General features: G+C 38.2%; 1 protein-coding gene across 12 annotated transcripts in view; it reads right to left on the bottom strand.

Moving 5' to 3' along the window:
- Window positions 1-814: 814 nt before the first annotated feature.
- Window positions 815-14,816, bottom strand: part of map2 (microtubule-associated protein 2) — a 52,000-nt gene continuing 37,998 nt past the window's right edge. For 7 of the 12 annotated variants that reach the window (XM_077617732.1, XM_077617733.1, XM_077617731.1 and 4 more), the window contains 12 exons: window positions 14,550-14,774; window positions 12,580-12,717; window positions 11,653-11,714; window positions 9,667-9,808; window positions 9,366-9,422; window positions 8,694-9,001; window positions 7,728-7,865; window positions 6,371-6,463; window positions 4,454-4,546; window positions 3,891-3,972; window positions 2,704-2,816; window positions 815-2,328 (listed from right to left, as the gene is read on the bottom strand). In XM_077617732.1, the coding sequence (XP_077473858.1) occupies window positions 2,107-2,328; window positions 2,704-2,816; window positions 3,891-3,972; window positions 4,454-4,546; window positions 6,371-6,463; window positions 7,728-7,865; window positions 8,694-9,001; window positions 9,366-9,422; window positions 9,667-9,808; window positions 11,653-11,714; window positions 12,580-12,717; window positions 14,550-14,774 (1,673 nt within the window). In that variant the 3' untranslated portion in view covers window positions 815-2,106. The remainder of the gene's footprint in view (window positions 2,329-2,703; window positions 2,817-3,890; window positions 3,973-4,453; window positions 4,547-6,370; window positions 6,464-7,727; window positions 7,866-8,693; window positions 9,002-9,365; window positions 9,423-9,666; window positions 9,809-11,652; window positions 11,715-12,579; window positions 12,718-14,549; window positions 14,775-14,816) is intronic. The other 5 variants (XM_077617734.1, XM_077617735.1, XM_077617738.1 and 2 more) reach the window with 5 other exon arrangements.

Below are 14,816 nucleotides of genomic sequence, written 5' to 3'. Positions count from 1 at the left end.
AGATTTCTGACAGTTTCTGCTTATTTCAACGGTGTTCAAGCAATAGCCAATGGCCCAGTTTTTATTCACCTCCAGAATTTTTTGAAAATATAGTAGAATATGGCTCACACAAGAAGCTTGAACTTAGCTTCCATTTATCTGCCCCCCACGGTTTCAACACTATATGAAGCCTAATCACTTAAACTCTGGCTCTCCATTTACTTACTAGGACGGAATGATTCCTTTTGTCTCTTCTCATGCCTCTTTTCTTTGGGTAATCAATTGACAAATAGCTGGAAAAGAACCTGCTACAAAGGGCAAGTAGATAAATCAACAGATTAAAATCAAGGAAGGAAAATGTTTAGATTTCAGTTGGTGAATATCAGACCACTGATAAAATTATGTTGGTGTCATATATATATATATATATATATATATATATATATATATATATATATATATATATATATATATATATATATATGACAGCGACATAATTTTATCAGTGATGCGGCGGGCCAGATTTGGCCCCCAGCCCGCCACTTTGACACATGTGGATTAGATGTGACAAACACATTTTGAATTCAAAGAAGGATGAAAAAAGCCACTTGATTGGATGTCTATCATTGACAATGGCAGGGAAAGAGTTAATACAAAGCTTGATATTTAAGGAGATCTTCTTTGTTGAAATGGAATGTCAACCTATTCTAACTTCCTTAGTCTTAACTTAAGTTTCAAAAGGTTGTTCCGCTCTTGCATCGAATTTTTTCTCAAAGTAGCTCTCAAAGAAAAAGTTTGAACATCCTCTACGTTGGCGCAAAGAAAAGAGCAACACTTTCTCTTGTCTCGTTTAATTTAATGAATTACCGGAATTGGAGTCATATCAGCGACAGCAGGAAAAAAAATAAACTGCATACATCTACTTGACCGTTTAAATACAGTTACAGTTGCTGCAGGGTGGGGTGAGAAGGGCCATACAAAGATGGGCAATGCCACAGAAGCAAACAAACAAATAGTCCTCCAAAAACCAAACAAGATCACATCATCTTTTTCCAATGGATTATTTTTTTCTCCAGATGTTTGCACATACTGCAACTAAACAGTCACAAACAAAATCCATAGAATTCACGTCACCATCAGAGCACTATCTGCACCCCTTTAAGACGGTTCGACATCTGCATTCAGGTCAGTCCTTGCGTTGCTCAGCAACATATCAGCGTTGCCTGACACCAATTAAACACTGTAAATAACTAAGAACTACAAAACATGAATTTATGAATTTCTTAGTCGGTGAATGAGGAAACGAATTACTAAAATCCCTTTTCAAATTACAAAATAGCCTCTTTTAGTTGGAGAATCGATACATGCTTGTCATACATGACTGTTCTTTTTTAATATGGTCATGTTACATGTACAGTAAATGGTTGAGAACTTGTATTCTTATACTCATTTCTCTATATAGTGATAGTTGTTTGACTATATATATATATTAAGAGGAAAAGAATGACTAGCAGTAAGGATGCTCGGCTTGTTCAGGGGTTTGTCGTCCATGCACGTTAGCAATAATAACACGTGCAGCAGGATATGCTGGCCATATGAAAATAAAAGCTAGAGGTTCTTTAACTCACCGGCTGCCATTGATGGTGGTAGACGTCCGATCCATTTTCTGGGAAGGGCTGAGAGCGATCCCAGTCTATCGATTCGTTTTAAACCATTCTAAATTCAAAGCAGAAGGCTAAAATAGCCAAATAATGCTCTGGCGCCACAACCTGCAAGTCCCCCGAATAGGTTTCTATCATGGCCAATGGACCTGTAAGTGTTAAAATGCAGACCCAGGATCAGTAAGGCTATTACGCGGCTCCCCCCACCCTCCATTTGTATGTGAAGGTAACCCCATTTAGCACTAAAGGTGTACTATTCTATGCAACATTCAAAAGGAGAGGCTTTACTTAGGGTAAATAGTGCTTGTCAGGGATGAAAACAGACAGATATAAAGAAGGTTAAGGTTTAGGAGTCTTTGAGAGATTTGAAGCAAAGTCGTGATCACCCCGGGCGTGCCTCAAGGCGGTGAGTGGGTGGACGGTGAACAACTGATAGGTTCGCAATAAGAGCATCAGGGATGCATGTTCACAAACCCTGCTTGGCCAGAGCGGCAGTGACGTCTTCAGCTAAGGTGGCTAACTGCGGTGACTCCAACATGTTGAGACTGCCGGAGGACGAAATATGGCTGTCCCGCTGGCGGTGCGGGGACAGGGAACGGGAACGGCCTGGTGACCGGACGATGATGTCTGCTCCGTGGTCCACTCGAGCCTTGGCGTGGTCACGGAACGTCAGTCTGTGGGTCTCAATCTAGAGATAGTAAAAGGAAAACAATACATTTGAGTGACAGTGGCAAACTTGTACTAATTTAACATTGACAGTACTGAGAACTGTTTTAATACTTCACACTGCAACAAAAAAAGCTAAGCTTATTATTTTACATTAAACTATTTCACTTGAATTGAACTTTTGATGAAAAATTGACAAATTCAAGTTATCACTCAAAACTAAACATTTTAAGTAAACTTGATTTGATGTTAAAGGAGCCCTAAGTAGGAATGGAGCCCCTAAAATGTCATACAACTAGGATTATAATTTGTGAAGTAGACAACATGCCCTTTCCTTTTACAGCTGTTTTTTTACAATGCATTAGAGGGCTACAATATTAGAAGAACAATTACTTACTGTGATACGACCTCCTCCTGGAGTGTGGTGAGCATTATCCAAGGATCCAATCTTGGCCTGGGCTTTGTCTTTGAAGTCTAACTTCACACTCTCAATACGAATATTACCACCCCCTGAACAAAGACAAACACATATTTTATATGTGGTCAGTTTTGTTTATTTAACTAAACAATAAATGCATATGTATGTATATGAAACGTTGCAATAGTAAAATATCATCAAATCCCAAGGACGTAGTAGGAAATAATGACCAAATGATATAGTGGTACCTCTACATACGAGCAGCTCTACCTACGAGATGCTTGAGATACGAGGAAAATTTCGAGCAAATAAATCGCTCTAGATACGAGAAAAAATTCGAGATGCGAGGAAGCCAGGCGGCCATGACATGAGAGGCTGTTTATCATTGTAGCGCACTGTCTTTTTTGCCGCATCTCTTTCGTGTATAACAGATATCTACGAGCACTGAACGGTTTCTTCACACGAGTTTCTCCTACACATGGACCAGAAAACGCACAACGCGCATGCGCGGGCAAAAAGAGGGCTTTCTGGGTAATGAAGTATACTCGTGCACACAACACCGATAGCCAATGGCACCCTTTCTCAGAATAAAACACAATCAATATGTGTAGGCTAAACTGTTGCATTTCCTGCTTTTTCTTCCTTAGCCTGTTAGCTCCCGCGATCGCTCATTCAAGACTACTTCTCGTTGGCAAGTGGTCGTGCGTTATCCTATTGGGAGGACATTTGTGTGCATCATTTTCGGAATATTTTGAAGGGAATACAACAGCAAACAGCCCATCGATAGCGAACGTGAGGGGGAGGTGTGGCAAACAGCTAACCGGCCAGGAGAAGAAAGGTAAAACAAATTAAAACAAAAGTAGAATTCAGTTTTGTGTCAGTGTGTCTGTATATATTTATCCAAGTTGCCGTGGATAAAGATATGCAAAAACAGGTCTATATATATATATATACGTATATATATATATATATATATATATATATATATATATATATATATATATATATATATATATATATATATATATATATATATATATATATATATATATATATATATATATATATGCAAAAACAGGTCTATATATATAATATAATCATCTTTAATTTACAGACTCAACACAAAGCTAAACCAGAGCTTTTTATGTGTGATGATGGTGTGTTACCAGGGCGATGATGAATGTTGTCTAAAGAGCCACATTTTGAGGTCACATGACTCAGATCAATTTTCTTGTTTTGTATCTGTACCTGTAAAAAAAAGAGAGAGAAATCAGAGAAGTCCAGTCAGAGTATTTACTGAAGTGACCATATAAAAATGTTAATACATAAAGATGAACGGTCTATGTGTTGCTCTCCAGGTTACCATTTTATTTTTAATAATTCATCAGAATGTGAAAAGGGGGAAACAAAAACAAATTTCTTGTCTTGTGTAAAGTGGTCTCTTCAAGATGGAAAGAGGTGTCACATGTCACAAGTGTTCTTAACCCACTCTGTACTTGAATTAGCTTGAAGCACTCTACATTTTAGAAGGCCAAAGCTGCAGCAGCTGTTACCATGGCAACCTACTGCTGTGAAGCTGAGGGGAAGCTTAGCAAAATGACAGGACTGTTTAATGTGAATTCAGCAATGAATATTATGAGACATTGATGAGCAGAGAAGTGACAGCCAATACACAGCACAAGCACAAAACAAAGACCAAAATGATGACATTTTGTTACACGAGACTCACATTGCCACCTCCTGCTGAGTAGCCCCTCCTGTCCAACGACCCACACCTAGACTGAACATGGCTATAGTTCATCTTAACACTGGGGATGAGAACCTGCGGGTTGGAGGTGAGGAATGAGCTAGGAATGGGCTTTGTTTGGTGTTTTAAATTGAAAACACATTCTTTAAAATGGCTCATAAATATATCTGCCTGGACTCTGTCAATCATATTTGTAAAAATTTCAAAAAAACCTCCTGAAATATGATGAGCCTTTTTTAAAGTGCTACCCGTACATAACCAGACTATTCATTTAACTTGCAGTGATGATAAAATGTTATTACGCAGCATTGCTTAATGGCTCTTGAAGCTGCAAAAGAGAAAAAGCAGGAGTGAAATGCAGACACAGAAATCTGGTGCAGCATGTGACAACAAATACATTTCAGCCAGCACGGGAAAAGCAAGGAGCCATACTGGTAGAAAGTGCATACAGTATATTCAGATAAAACAAGGGTACCAAAAACTAGAAGGGAATATTCATTATAGTCATTTCTGATGCGATTTAGGGAGTAGTCACAATGAAGTAGAATGGCGTATATATCATGAGAAAACGACAAAACTAAATCTAACACATGGAAGATCCCCCCAGACTCAATGAACGCTTGCAAGTGGTCCATGTGCTTGTGCATTCTTTCATTATAGATACCTCTTGGACACTCGTTTATTTGTATGTGTATGGCAGTGCTCTATGTGCAATAAATAACAAGACTACATTCAGAAATGATGAGACCAGTTGTTGCAATTTTTGTGTGTGTTATGTACCATCAATTACTTCGATGTAAAAATCATTTGAAGTGGAAGAAGAATGAACAAACGTTCAATCGCTGCCACTCTCCCAATTTAAATGAATTGGACAATTCACAACAGAAGATCCTAAATGCTAACATGAGAGTTACAGTAGGGACACCATACAAATGAATACCATATTTTCACAACTATAAAGCGCACATAAAATCTTACATTTTCTCCAAAATAGACAAGGCGCCTTATAATCCAGTGCGCTTTATATATGGACCGATACTAAAATTGTTATCACGATAAAATAAAATAAATCAGTCGATAGGGTACACCATCCTCTACAGCTCTCACAACTACGTCAAGCAGCCCCCGACTCTACTATTTTCCCGTAGATAAAGTACTGCGCAGTGACTGCTGGGATATGTAGTTCTTTTGTCAATGCACCCAATGGATTTTGGCCTGGCGATCGACATCAACACAGCTTTACGAAGCATGGACGACAGCGTTGGAATAGTTACGCTAGATACTAGCAAGCTATTATTTGCGAATGGATTGTGGCCTGGCGATCGGCATCAACAAGGCTTTACGAAGCATGGAAGACAGCGTTGGAATAGTTACGCTAGCTACTATTTGCGAATGGATTGTGGCCGCCTGGACGAACTTACAAAACTCAGCGTCATTTGGACAATTGTTCAATTCGGACACAGAAAATTAGGACTTTGATGGATTTGTGGGTGATGATGATGTGAGTACATTGTAAAATGGCTAAATAAAGTACAACCGAACTTTTGCTTCCGTTGCCTTTTTAAAAATGTGTTTTTAGCATGTGGGTGTAGCGTGTATGTTTAAGCTGGTGTATGTTTTGCCATGCCTGGCTGCGTCTATAAAAACGGTGCGTCCTTTGTGTGTGTAAAATACAGAAATAGCACTCGTTACTGACACTGTGGCTAGAAATACGATGCACTGTGTAGTCGTGAAAATACGGCACAATTGGGGAAGATGATAAAAAATTAGGGTTCACACCACATTCAAACTAGTCGGGAGTTTTGCACAGTGGAAAATCTATGTCTAGACTGTAGGCATAGACTTATCGGCTTCAAAAAAAGGATCACAGGTAATAGTTAAACATTGAGGGCTACATACATTGCCTCCACTTGGAGGTTGCTTCAGATTATCCTTGGAGCAGAATATTGATTGTATGTACCTGAAGTCCAGCTGTTGATTTAAAATTTGATTCTACAAATAAACAAAAAGGATGACAGGGGTATGACAATGTTCATTATTAAAAAGAGGCTATTGATGATGATAAGATAAAGTATTTCTGTACAGTACGTTCATGAAAAGTGCACATTTTGAAAAAAATAATTTCTTAAGGTGACATAACCAACATTGTATTCTGTCTAAATCCATCTACATGATGATTGCTTCAATTTGTCATTAGTTTTTTTCCTCATTGTATTTTTTTTATTGTTTTGCGTAAATCAAGAAATTAAAACACTTCTTTTACACATGGATCACGTGATTATGTACTTTTTTTTTCTCTCCTCGCAAAATGTTGAGCACGCCTCACTTAAACGGTATCAGAGAAACCGCTTTGAGTTCCAGTGGCTTAAATTTTGTTTTCTATATTCCCTTGGTGAGGCCGATGAAATGACCCAAACCCCTTCTAGCCCACCTAAAGCATCGCCGTTAAAATTAATTCTGCATTGAAATAGTTGTTCAGCCTTATTTAATCATTCAACAGATCCACTTTGGTGAACAATCACAACCTATTTAATAACGAAGAATATGTCAAACATTGTTTCTGTATTTAGCAATAGTTTGATATTGACCAAGTCTAAAAATAAATATGCAGTTTTATCGAGAAAGTAGTAAAATTGTTTCTGGTTCGCATATGAAAGGCCAATAAAATCCATCTGTGCAGGCAATAAAGGTATTAATTTACTGTGTTATAAATGGTGTACTTTTATCTCACTAGACCAGACTAGAAATATAAATATTTACTACACCCAATTACTTTTTATAGGTTTCCTGCCATGGCTTTTTTTCTCCTTATATAAGATCTGCATCATATTGGCTTGTTATTCCTTTATACTACCTTGGGACACATCACAGCCTTTTGAATTGTTGTGCATATTTTTAACTCAACATTAGCGACTGCCAAGGAAAATATAACCGCTAATTAAAAGCCTCCATGAGCTGCCTTAAATTGTTATGGTCTATCACTGCACATTTTATCTTTAGGCAGTGACCTGATTTATGGATTGAATCAGGTTTGGTGAGATCCAGCATATGAGATCCAGTTTTACACCGTTGCAGATGACACATTAAAACCAACATTGTATTCTGCACTGGTTTTTGCTTTCATTTAGCCTCATTAAAATGCTAATTTTGTGTAAAATCTCAGGTTTTAGTCAAGTTATCTACATATTCATTGACCTGAATCATTTCAGTAGCATTTGCATGAGATTAAATTATGATAAATGATGTAGCAGTGTACCAGCAGGCCTTGGGTCCAGGTCATACTGTGAGCCGCTGACAGACACAAAGTAAAGGAGATGACTCGAAGCACTGAGTTCCAAATCCAGGAAGAGGCCTTGTGATTGACCTCAGCTGCCATTATTTGCTCCCTGTGTGTCTATGGTGACAGTGACAGGTGGCAGGTCAGTCGCGAGGTGAGGGCTTCTGGGGGATGTGGGGCTGGCTCTCTGAGGACCAACTAGGAGTTACTAAAGGTCAAAGGGGGGTGGTGACTACACTCTTAAAGGGAAGGACGACACCTTTATCATGTCCATTCAAACGGAAAGTGTTATCTTTAATAAATTGAAAAAAAAAGTAATTAAATTTTCTGATGTGTAATCGTGGAGAAAATACAAAATATTGTTATGTTGTTATTGCGAGTACTATTTTAGACAATCAAATCCCAATTTCCCTGCCCTTTCTTATGGTCATTTAAACCCATTATCACATGCACTTCTGCTTGAGTCTATTTATGTGTATGATTTCTCAAAATGACTGTGCCTATAAGATGTGTAATTCTTTGTGTTTAAACATTATCAGAGCAAACCTAGGTGGGTCCTCACTGTGCGGAGTTTGCCTATTCTTCCCGGGCGTGTGTAGGTTTTCTCTGGGTACTCCAGTTTCCTCTCACATCCCAAAAACATGCAGGGTTGGCTGGTTGAATACTCTAAATTGCCCCTATGTATGAGTATGAGTGTAGCGCCGTCAACGGCAGCCGATGAGTTGAATGAGTATCTTATCTTATAAAGGGTTAAAGATAGGTGAAATGTCACATCATCAATATTTTACCAGTTTCTTTTTATGGTAGACGTTAAGCATAGGACCAAACTTAAAGGTGAAGGATTGGGAGATGGAAGGCAAAGATTTTGGAGAAAAGTTAACCAAAAAAAAGTCTCAACTTAGACATTAGAAGAGAGTGGCCTACACATGCAAATTTGGGCATTACCTGTCCACCTTTGGGCTGGTACTTGATATTGTCTGTGGAGCGAACCTTGGATCGAATCTTCTTGAAGTCAGGTAGAGGTTGGGTAAGGAGTCGGAGCTGCTTGGGAGTAGTGGCAGGGGATTTGGGTGGAGTGCGGGTCACAGCCACCCTCCTCTCATGGGACATCAAGCTGAGAGAGCGAGGAGTCCCAGGGGTTCGTGAGGATGATGAGCAACTAGGAGGGGTCCCTGGGGTCATGCCGCTAGAGCCGGGGGTACGTGGTGTGGAGTGACCGCTGCGAGCTGAACGGGAGCGCAGTGGCTCTGAAACTGTTGAAAAAAATGCTGAAGTTAGGACCTTAAAATGTTTTAGGGCTAGGGGTTCGCCATGATAGGTCATTTTCTAACATTAGACATCTAATCCACTTTGAATGACATGCCTGGATGTGATGATTTTCTTCTAGCGCTGTCCTGGTATGTCCCTAATGTGGTGTCCACACATGTAGTCACCAAAATAGGACATTTTCAGTATATTGCCATTCTCTACGCCAGAGTTAAATTTTTATTTTTCAATACCAACATTAGTCACTCTCCTAAAAAGGGTTAATGACAGTCTACAGTGCTTTTCAACATTACTATTAGACGCATTACTAGCAAAAAGCTCTATCAACCAAAAATACTTAGGTTTCTCTACCTGTCATACTGGGAGCTCGACCTGTCCTGTGTTCTGCTCGCATAACAGCATGGCAGGCTGAAAAAGGACAACAACAAAACAATTGTTATTAATATCAAGCCTGACTATTTATACAAATGTGCCATCTTTGGGATTAACTTTTTAAAATTCTGAATTTGATTATTTTACACTCTAGCTATTTGTACTGTAGAGAACTCCCCAATTTTGTTGTACAACTATACAATAACAATAACGGCACTGATTCATTCATGCAAATTTGAGGGAGTAACTATAACCGAACAATAAGGGAACAGCCACCTACCTGTGGGTCTGCGTGGCGCTGTAGAACCAGAGCTGGTAATGGAGGTTGAACTATCTTCTTGTTCATGGTATGCACGGCGAGTAAGAACGGAAGCTTGCCGTGGCATCGAAGATCTCTTATTAGGGCTTTGTGATCGGCCATCCTGTGGAAAACAAACAAAATACGGTATTTTCTGCACTATAAGGCTCATGTAAAAGACTTCAGTTTCTTCAAAAGCCGGTAGTGCGCCTTATGCATGGATCAATATTGATTAATCATTGAATAAAATTCCCTTTGCTGCAGCTCCATCTAGTTGATGTATAATACAACTCCCAACCACTACTTCTACTATTACAGCTCCATCTAGTGGATGTATAACACAATCCCCTACTACTACAACTACCATCACCCTTACTACTACTACTACTCTGCCTTATAATCTGGTGCACCTTATATATGATTTTACCAATTTCGTCATACCCAGAGATATGTATGATGACAATTAGGCTTTTGTCGAGTCAATGAGGATGACAAAGCATATGTCCGATTATTATTATTATTGTATGAAACACATTTTAAGATGGGCCATTCAGTGAAGGTGTGCTTTATAATCCTTTATAGTCCAGAAAATCGGATATCTCATCATTTTATGATGGGCACTTTAGATAGTTGGTTCACAGTAGGCTCATTTAAATCCTTGATTCAATCCTTGCAGTCAACTGCCACATCATCTTCCACCTACCTTAGCTGTAAGGGTTGTAAATTCTGATGCTGTGGGTGGACGAGGGCCATCTAATGAAATTACCATTGTGAACATGAAGGTGTGTGGCCTTGTTTGGGCAAAATACTGAGCATGGTAGTGAAATTGTACACAAATGAGGCCCTGGAGGAGGAAAGTGCAACGCCACCAAAAAACTGGACACCTGACACCTGTGCAATAATGCTGCTTCATCATGATAGAAGCGACGAAGTGTTTAATGAATTGATCTATGGAGCTTTATTTTTAGTGAATATGTAAAAAAAGACTAACAAGAAATATGAACAAACTCCAATGTGAAATCTGCTGCTTTGAGATCAACAGCAGATATTGATTCAAGACAGATAGATGACCGCATCAAGCTAAAGTGAACACAATATTGTTGCTCAGACTGACAGCTAATTATTGTTCTTCAGTGACATTTATAAGATGCATGAATTCCGTCTTTTTGACACAATAACTATCATAATGATGTCGGAGGAGTGAAACAGTCGCAGGAAAATGTCACAGGATGATTTAACACCTACGCTGTGACTTTAAATGAATCACTCTTGTGAACAAGCCCATTAACTGTGCAGTCAACACAGCCATTTCATAAAATAATGAGTAAAAACCTAAAACTGATTGATGAAGATAAGGCATCAGAACTAGTATGTATGATGTGATATTTATGTGTGGATCAGGCCTTTGAAAGGAACTACGATTGGTAGTACTCCCTTTAAAAACATAAAATCTCAGCATGACAGTTAGTAGAAAAAAAATAATACCATGGAAAATCCAATAATCAATATTGGAGGCAATGCAAATACTTACTACCTGCGAGGTAAGATAATAATAAAATCCATAGAAGTGTTTTATAACAAAAGACAAAAGAAACCAAGCTCAACTAGGCACCTGTATGGTCATTTAGAAATATTGTAATATAACATTATGATTGCAATGCTGGCTACAATACTAGGCAACCAAAATTGATTTTTCAAAACTCTTGTAAAAATACTGTGCTGTCCACCAGAATAATCTGTTAAACATCTTGGCAAAACACAGCTTTGAATTGGGAGACTTAATACGTTTGACGACGGAGAATTCCCAAATAAGCACATAAACAGAAATGCCAAAGCTTATTGAGGGCAGTCAAAATTTGAAAGTACTGCGTATTAAAAATGCACCTGAAATACATTTTGAATTACACCTCAAACTGGTTAGCTGCCAAATATCACAGTAAATTGTGAGGGGAAACGGTATTTACTCACCAATGCTCTATCACAAGACCGTCTTGTAACTGTGAAAGGCTGACGATTGTCAGAAGCTGCCTCTGAAAAAAAGGACTTCATGTTCATAAGACTTTAATATATGTGATGCCAATCTGAACAAAAAGAGATAAAACCTTTGAAGGACTACAACGTTGCTCCAATTTTGTTATGCTGAACTATATTGTTCACACCCTTTTTTGGCCACTCATTGAACTCACTGGCTGCCATTGGCGGCGCTAGACATCCAATCCATGTTGGAGTACAACAGTCGAAAAAGAAATTAAAGATTTTCTCATTTATTTTATTGCCCGCCGAGTAGCCCTATTTATTTATTTTAAATAAACTATTGAATAGCTTGTGTAGGTTCCAGAATCTTAGAATGTCATTGAGGGGCATAATTAGAGTGTATTACAGGTTATATTCATTTTAATTTTGTTTTTGTTAACGTTGTATTAATTCATATTGTTTTTAATAAAGGAAAAAAAACAATTAGGTAATTACAATTGAGACCCAGCTTCGAAATCTGAGGACTTCACATTTCGAGACCTGTAGGTTACGCGTGTACTATACCAAATGTTCATATTAAAGAAGCATACAGATGCAATATGTAAGCTACATACCTGTCAACCTCTGCCGATAACTGCCCTTATAAATGATTATGATTCCCCTTACAAACCCCCCAAAAACCTTACAAACACCGTACGACTCGTACGGTGTTTGTAAGTTTTTTGGGGGGTTTGTAAGGGGAATCATAATCATTTATAAGGGCAGTTATCGGCAGAGGTTGACAGGTATGAAGCTACAATCATAACTACAAATTTTCAAGTTACGAAAACAGTTCTGGAACCAATTAATTTCCTAAGTGGATGTAGGACTGTATATGCAGTGACTGTATATGCATGCATACATGGCAGTGGAAGTAATCACCTGTGGGTCTCCTTCTAGGACAGGAATGATGTTGGGTGGAGCGGGTTTGGCGGACAGCTTTTTTCGGTCCAATCCTCTTGGATGGGGAAAGAGTCTGAGTTTCCATTTTTTTGGCTAACTCGTTCTTCTTTATCACAGCTACGTGAATTGGTCCCAGGGTGACATTAACAGGGAGACAGCAATAAGAAAAGACCAAGCCAAATGCATTTGCATGGTTTAACAATCAACACATTTATCCTACTATAAGTGGCTGCTTCTGAACTGTGCAGTTTTTATAACAAAGGTGATTTTTTAAAATGTTTTTTTGTTTGTTTGTGTTAGGGTTATCTTTATTATAAATTTGCTTGCAATGAAGAATACTTTGCTTTATGTTAGAAATATTAATCATTATTATAAATTTGCTTGCAATGAAGAATACTTTGCTTTATGTTAGAAATATTAATCATTATATATATATATATATATATATATATATATATATATATATATATATATATATATATATATATATATATGTGCTTGCAATGAAGAACGCTTTGCTTTATTTAGTTATTGACATTCGGGAAGAACCGACAAACCTTCAATTGTTTTGAGAAATGAGATGCATGTTGTTAATCTTATGTAATATGTAATAAATGTGAAAGAGAGGATTCGATTCGGGAAAATGATCTTGACCGAGGACGCGTGTGGATCGATTCTCTCTTGCAAGAACCTGGTTATGAGTCAGATGTCTGTTTTATTACGGCGTTCATTTGGGAATGTCTAAAGGGTGAACCTATCAGTTTGTTTTGTTCTTTTGACAAATAAGCGACATGTTTTGTCGTTAACGATTTATTTTAATTTCATTTTGCTGCGCGGCCCGGTCCGTTGCGATGACGTTACCACTCGGAGTGCATTCATACCATGGATTGTTAGACAACTTAGCTGGTACTAGCGATAAAAAAGCTTGCAAGCTGGCACAGAAGAAATGATAAAAAACTTGGCATTTTATACTGGAGGCCAATAGGTCTCTGTCTAACGTTATGTACTAGTGAAAAAGAACACAAAGGATGGATAGCCATTGTTTGCTAAAACGAAAGGATTCTATGCTGGTGTCAGCACTCAAAAGATTTTATTGCCAACAAAGGCTCCGTCTGATACTTGAAAATATTGCAGAAAAGGTTAAGGTGAGCTGTAGGTATTTTGCCATGCTTTGCCAGTGCTAATAACCTATAACCCTGAGTTAATTTTATTTTGACTTGGAAAATCTAGTGACTTATTTTACAGTTATGTGTTACATGGTTTCAAATGATCACCCGCCTACTGCCCATAGTTGGCTGGGATAGGCTCCATGAGCCATACGTCCCTTATCGTGATAAATAGTACATCAAATAACATGGTTTTAAATGCTTTAGAGAACACACATGGTACTTGTCATGTGTGTTTCCCACAAAAGGCACCTGTATGCAGGACATCCATTCCAAAAAGTATGTGTTAATTCGGTTAATTTTCCGTACCGCTTATTTTGGAGCAAATATTTCAATGTAACCTGTCTATTTAAATATTATAACATGCAAGCACATATCAAACACATGTATCGTATAGTCAGATGCAGTGTATGTATGGATTTTTTCACTACATTTTTTGAAAGTTGGGCGGTGGCTTTTAATATGGTCTGCTTATGGAAGAAGATTTGTGTAAAAAAAGATTCAAACAAAACTTATGGCATCAAACATAACTGCAAGTTGCAACGAAAAAATAAGATTTGAAGCAAAATAAGTAAACTTAAGCAAACAAACTTTGTGTTGCGTTTTACTTTTCAGACTTTGTTTGTTAAAGTGTCATTATTTTTGCTTAAAGTTTTATTTGAATCTTTCCTGACACAAATCTGATCCAATATGCTCTATAGAGCGGAAATTTCGCCAAATAATCCCCAACACAAAACAGCTGAGAAGTGTTAATTGAGTGAAACAACTGAAAAGGGAAATAACCTTTTTTCTTCTCCCGAGACATTTCTTCGTGTAGTGGTTTGCGTTCAGGAGTGGAGAGTCGGCCTTTGGCCCGCCCGCCCTTCGTTTTAGGCTTGGCTGGCTTTTCGTGCTTCTCTGTTCTCTTCTGCAGTGTTTGGTTATTTGGGAGCGCTGTGGACTCATTGACGGGGCTAGGCACCGTTGGCAAAAGTTGTATCTGCTCTGTAGCCGTGCTCTTATCATCATCTGCAACTCACCCCCCAAAAAACATCAAGATCACTTATTTCT

Source organism: Stigmatopora argus, chromosome 13, assembly GCF_051989625.1.
Source record: "Stigmatopora argus isolate UIUO_Sarg chromosome 13, RoL_Sarg_1.0, whole genome shotgun sequence".
Lineage (NCBI taxonomy): Eukaryota > Metazoa > Chordata > Actinopteri > Syngnathiformes > Syngnathidae > Stigmatopora > Stigmatopora argus.
This window is presented reverse-complemented; position numbering and strand designations above follow the sequence as displayed.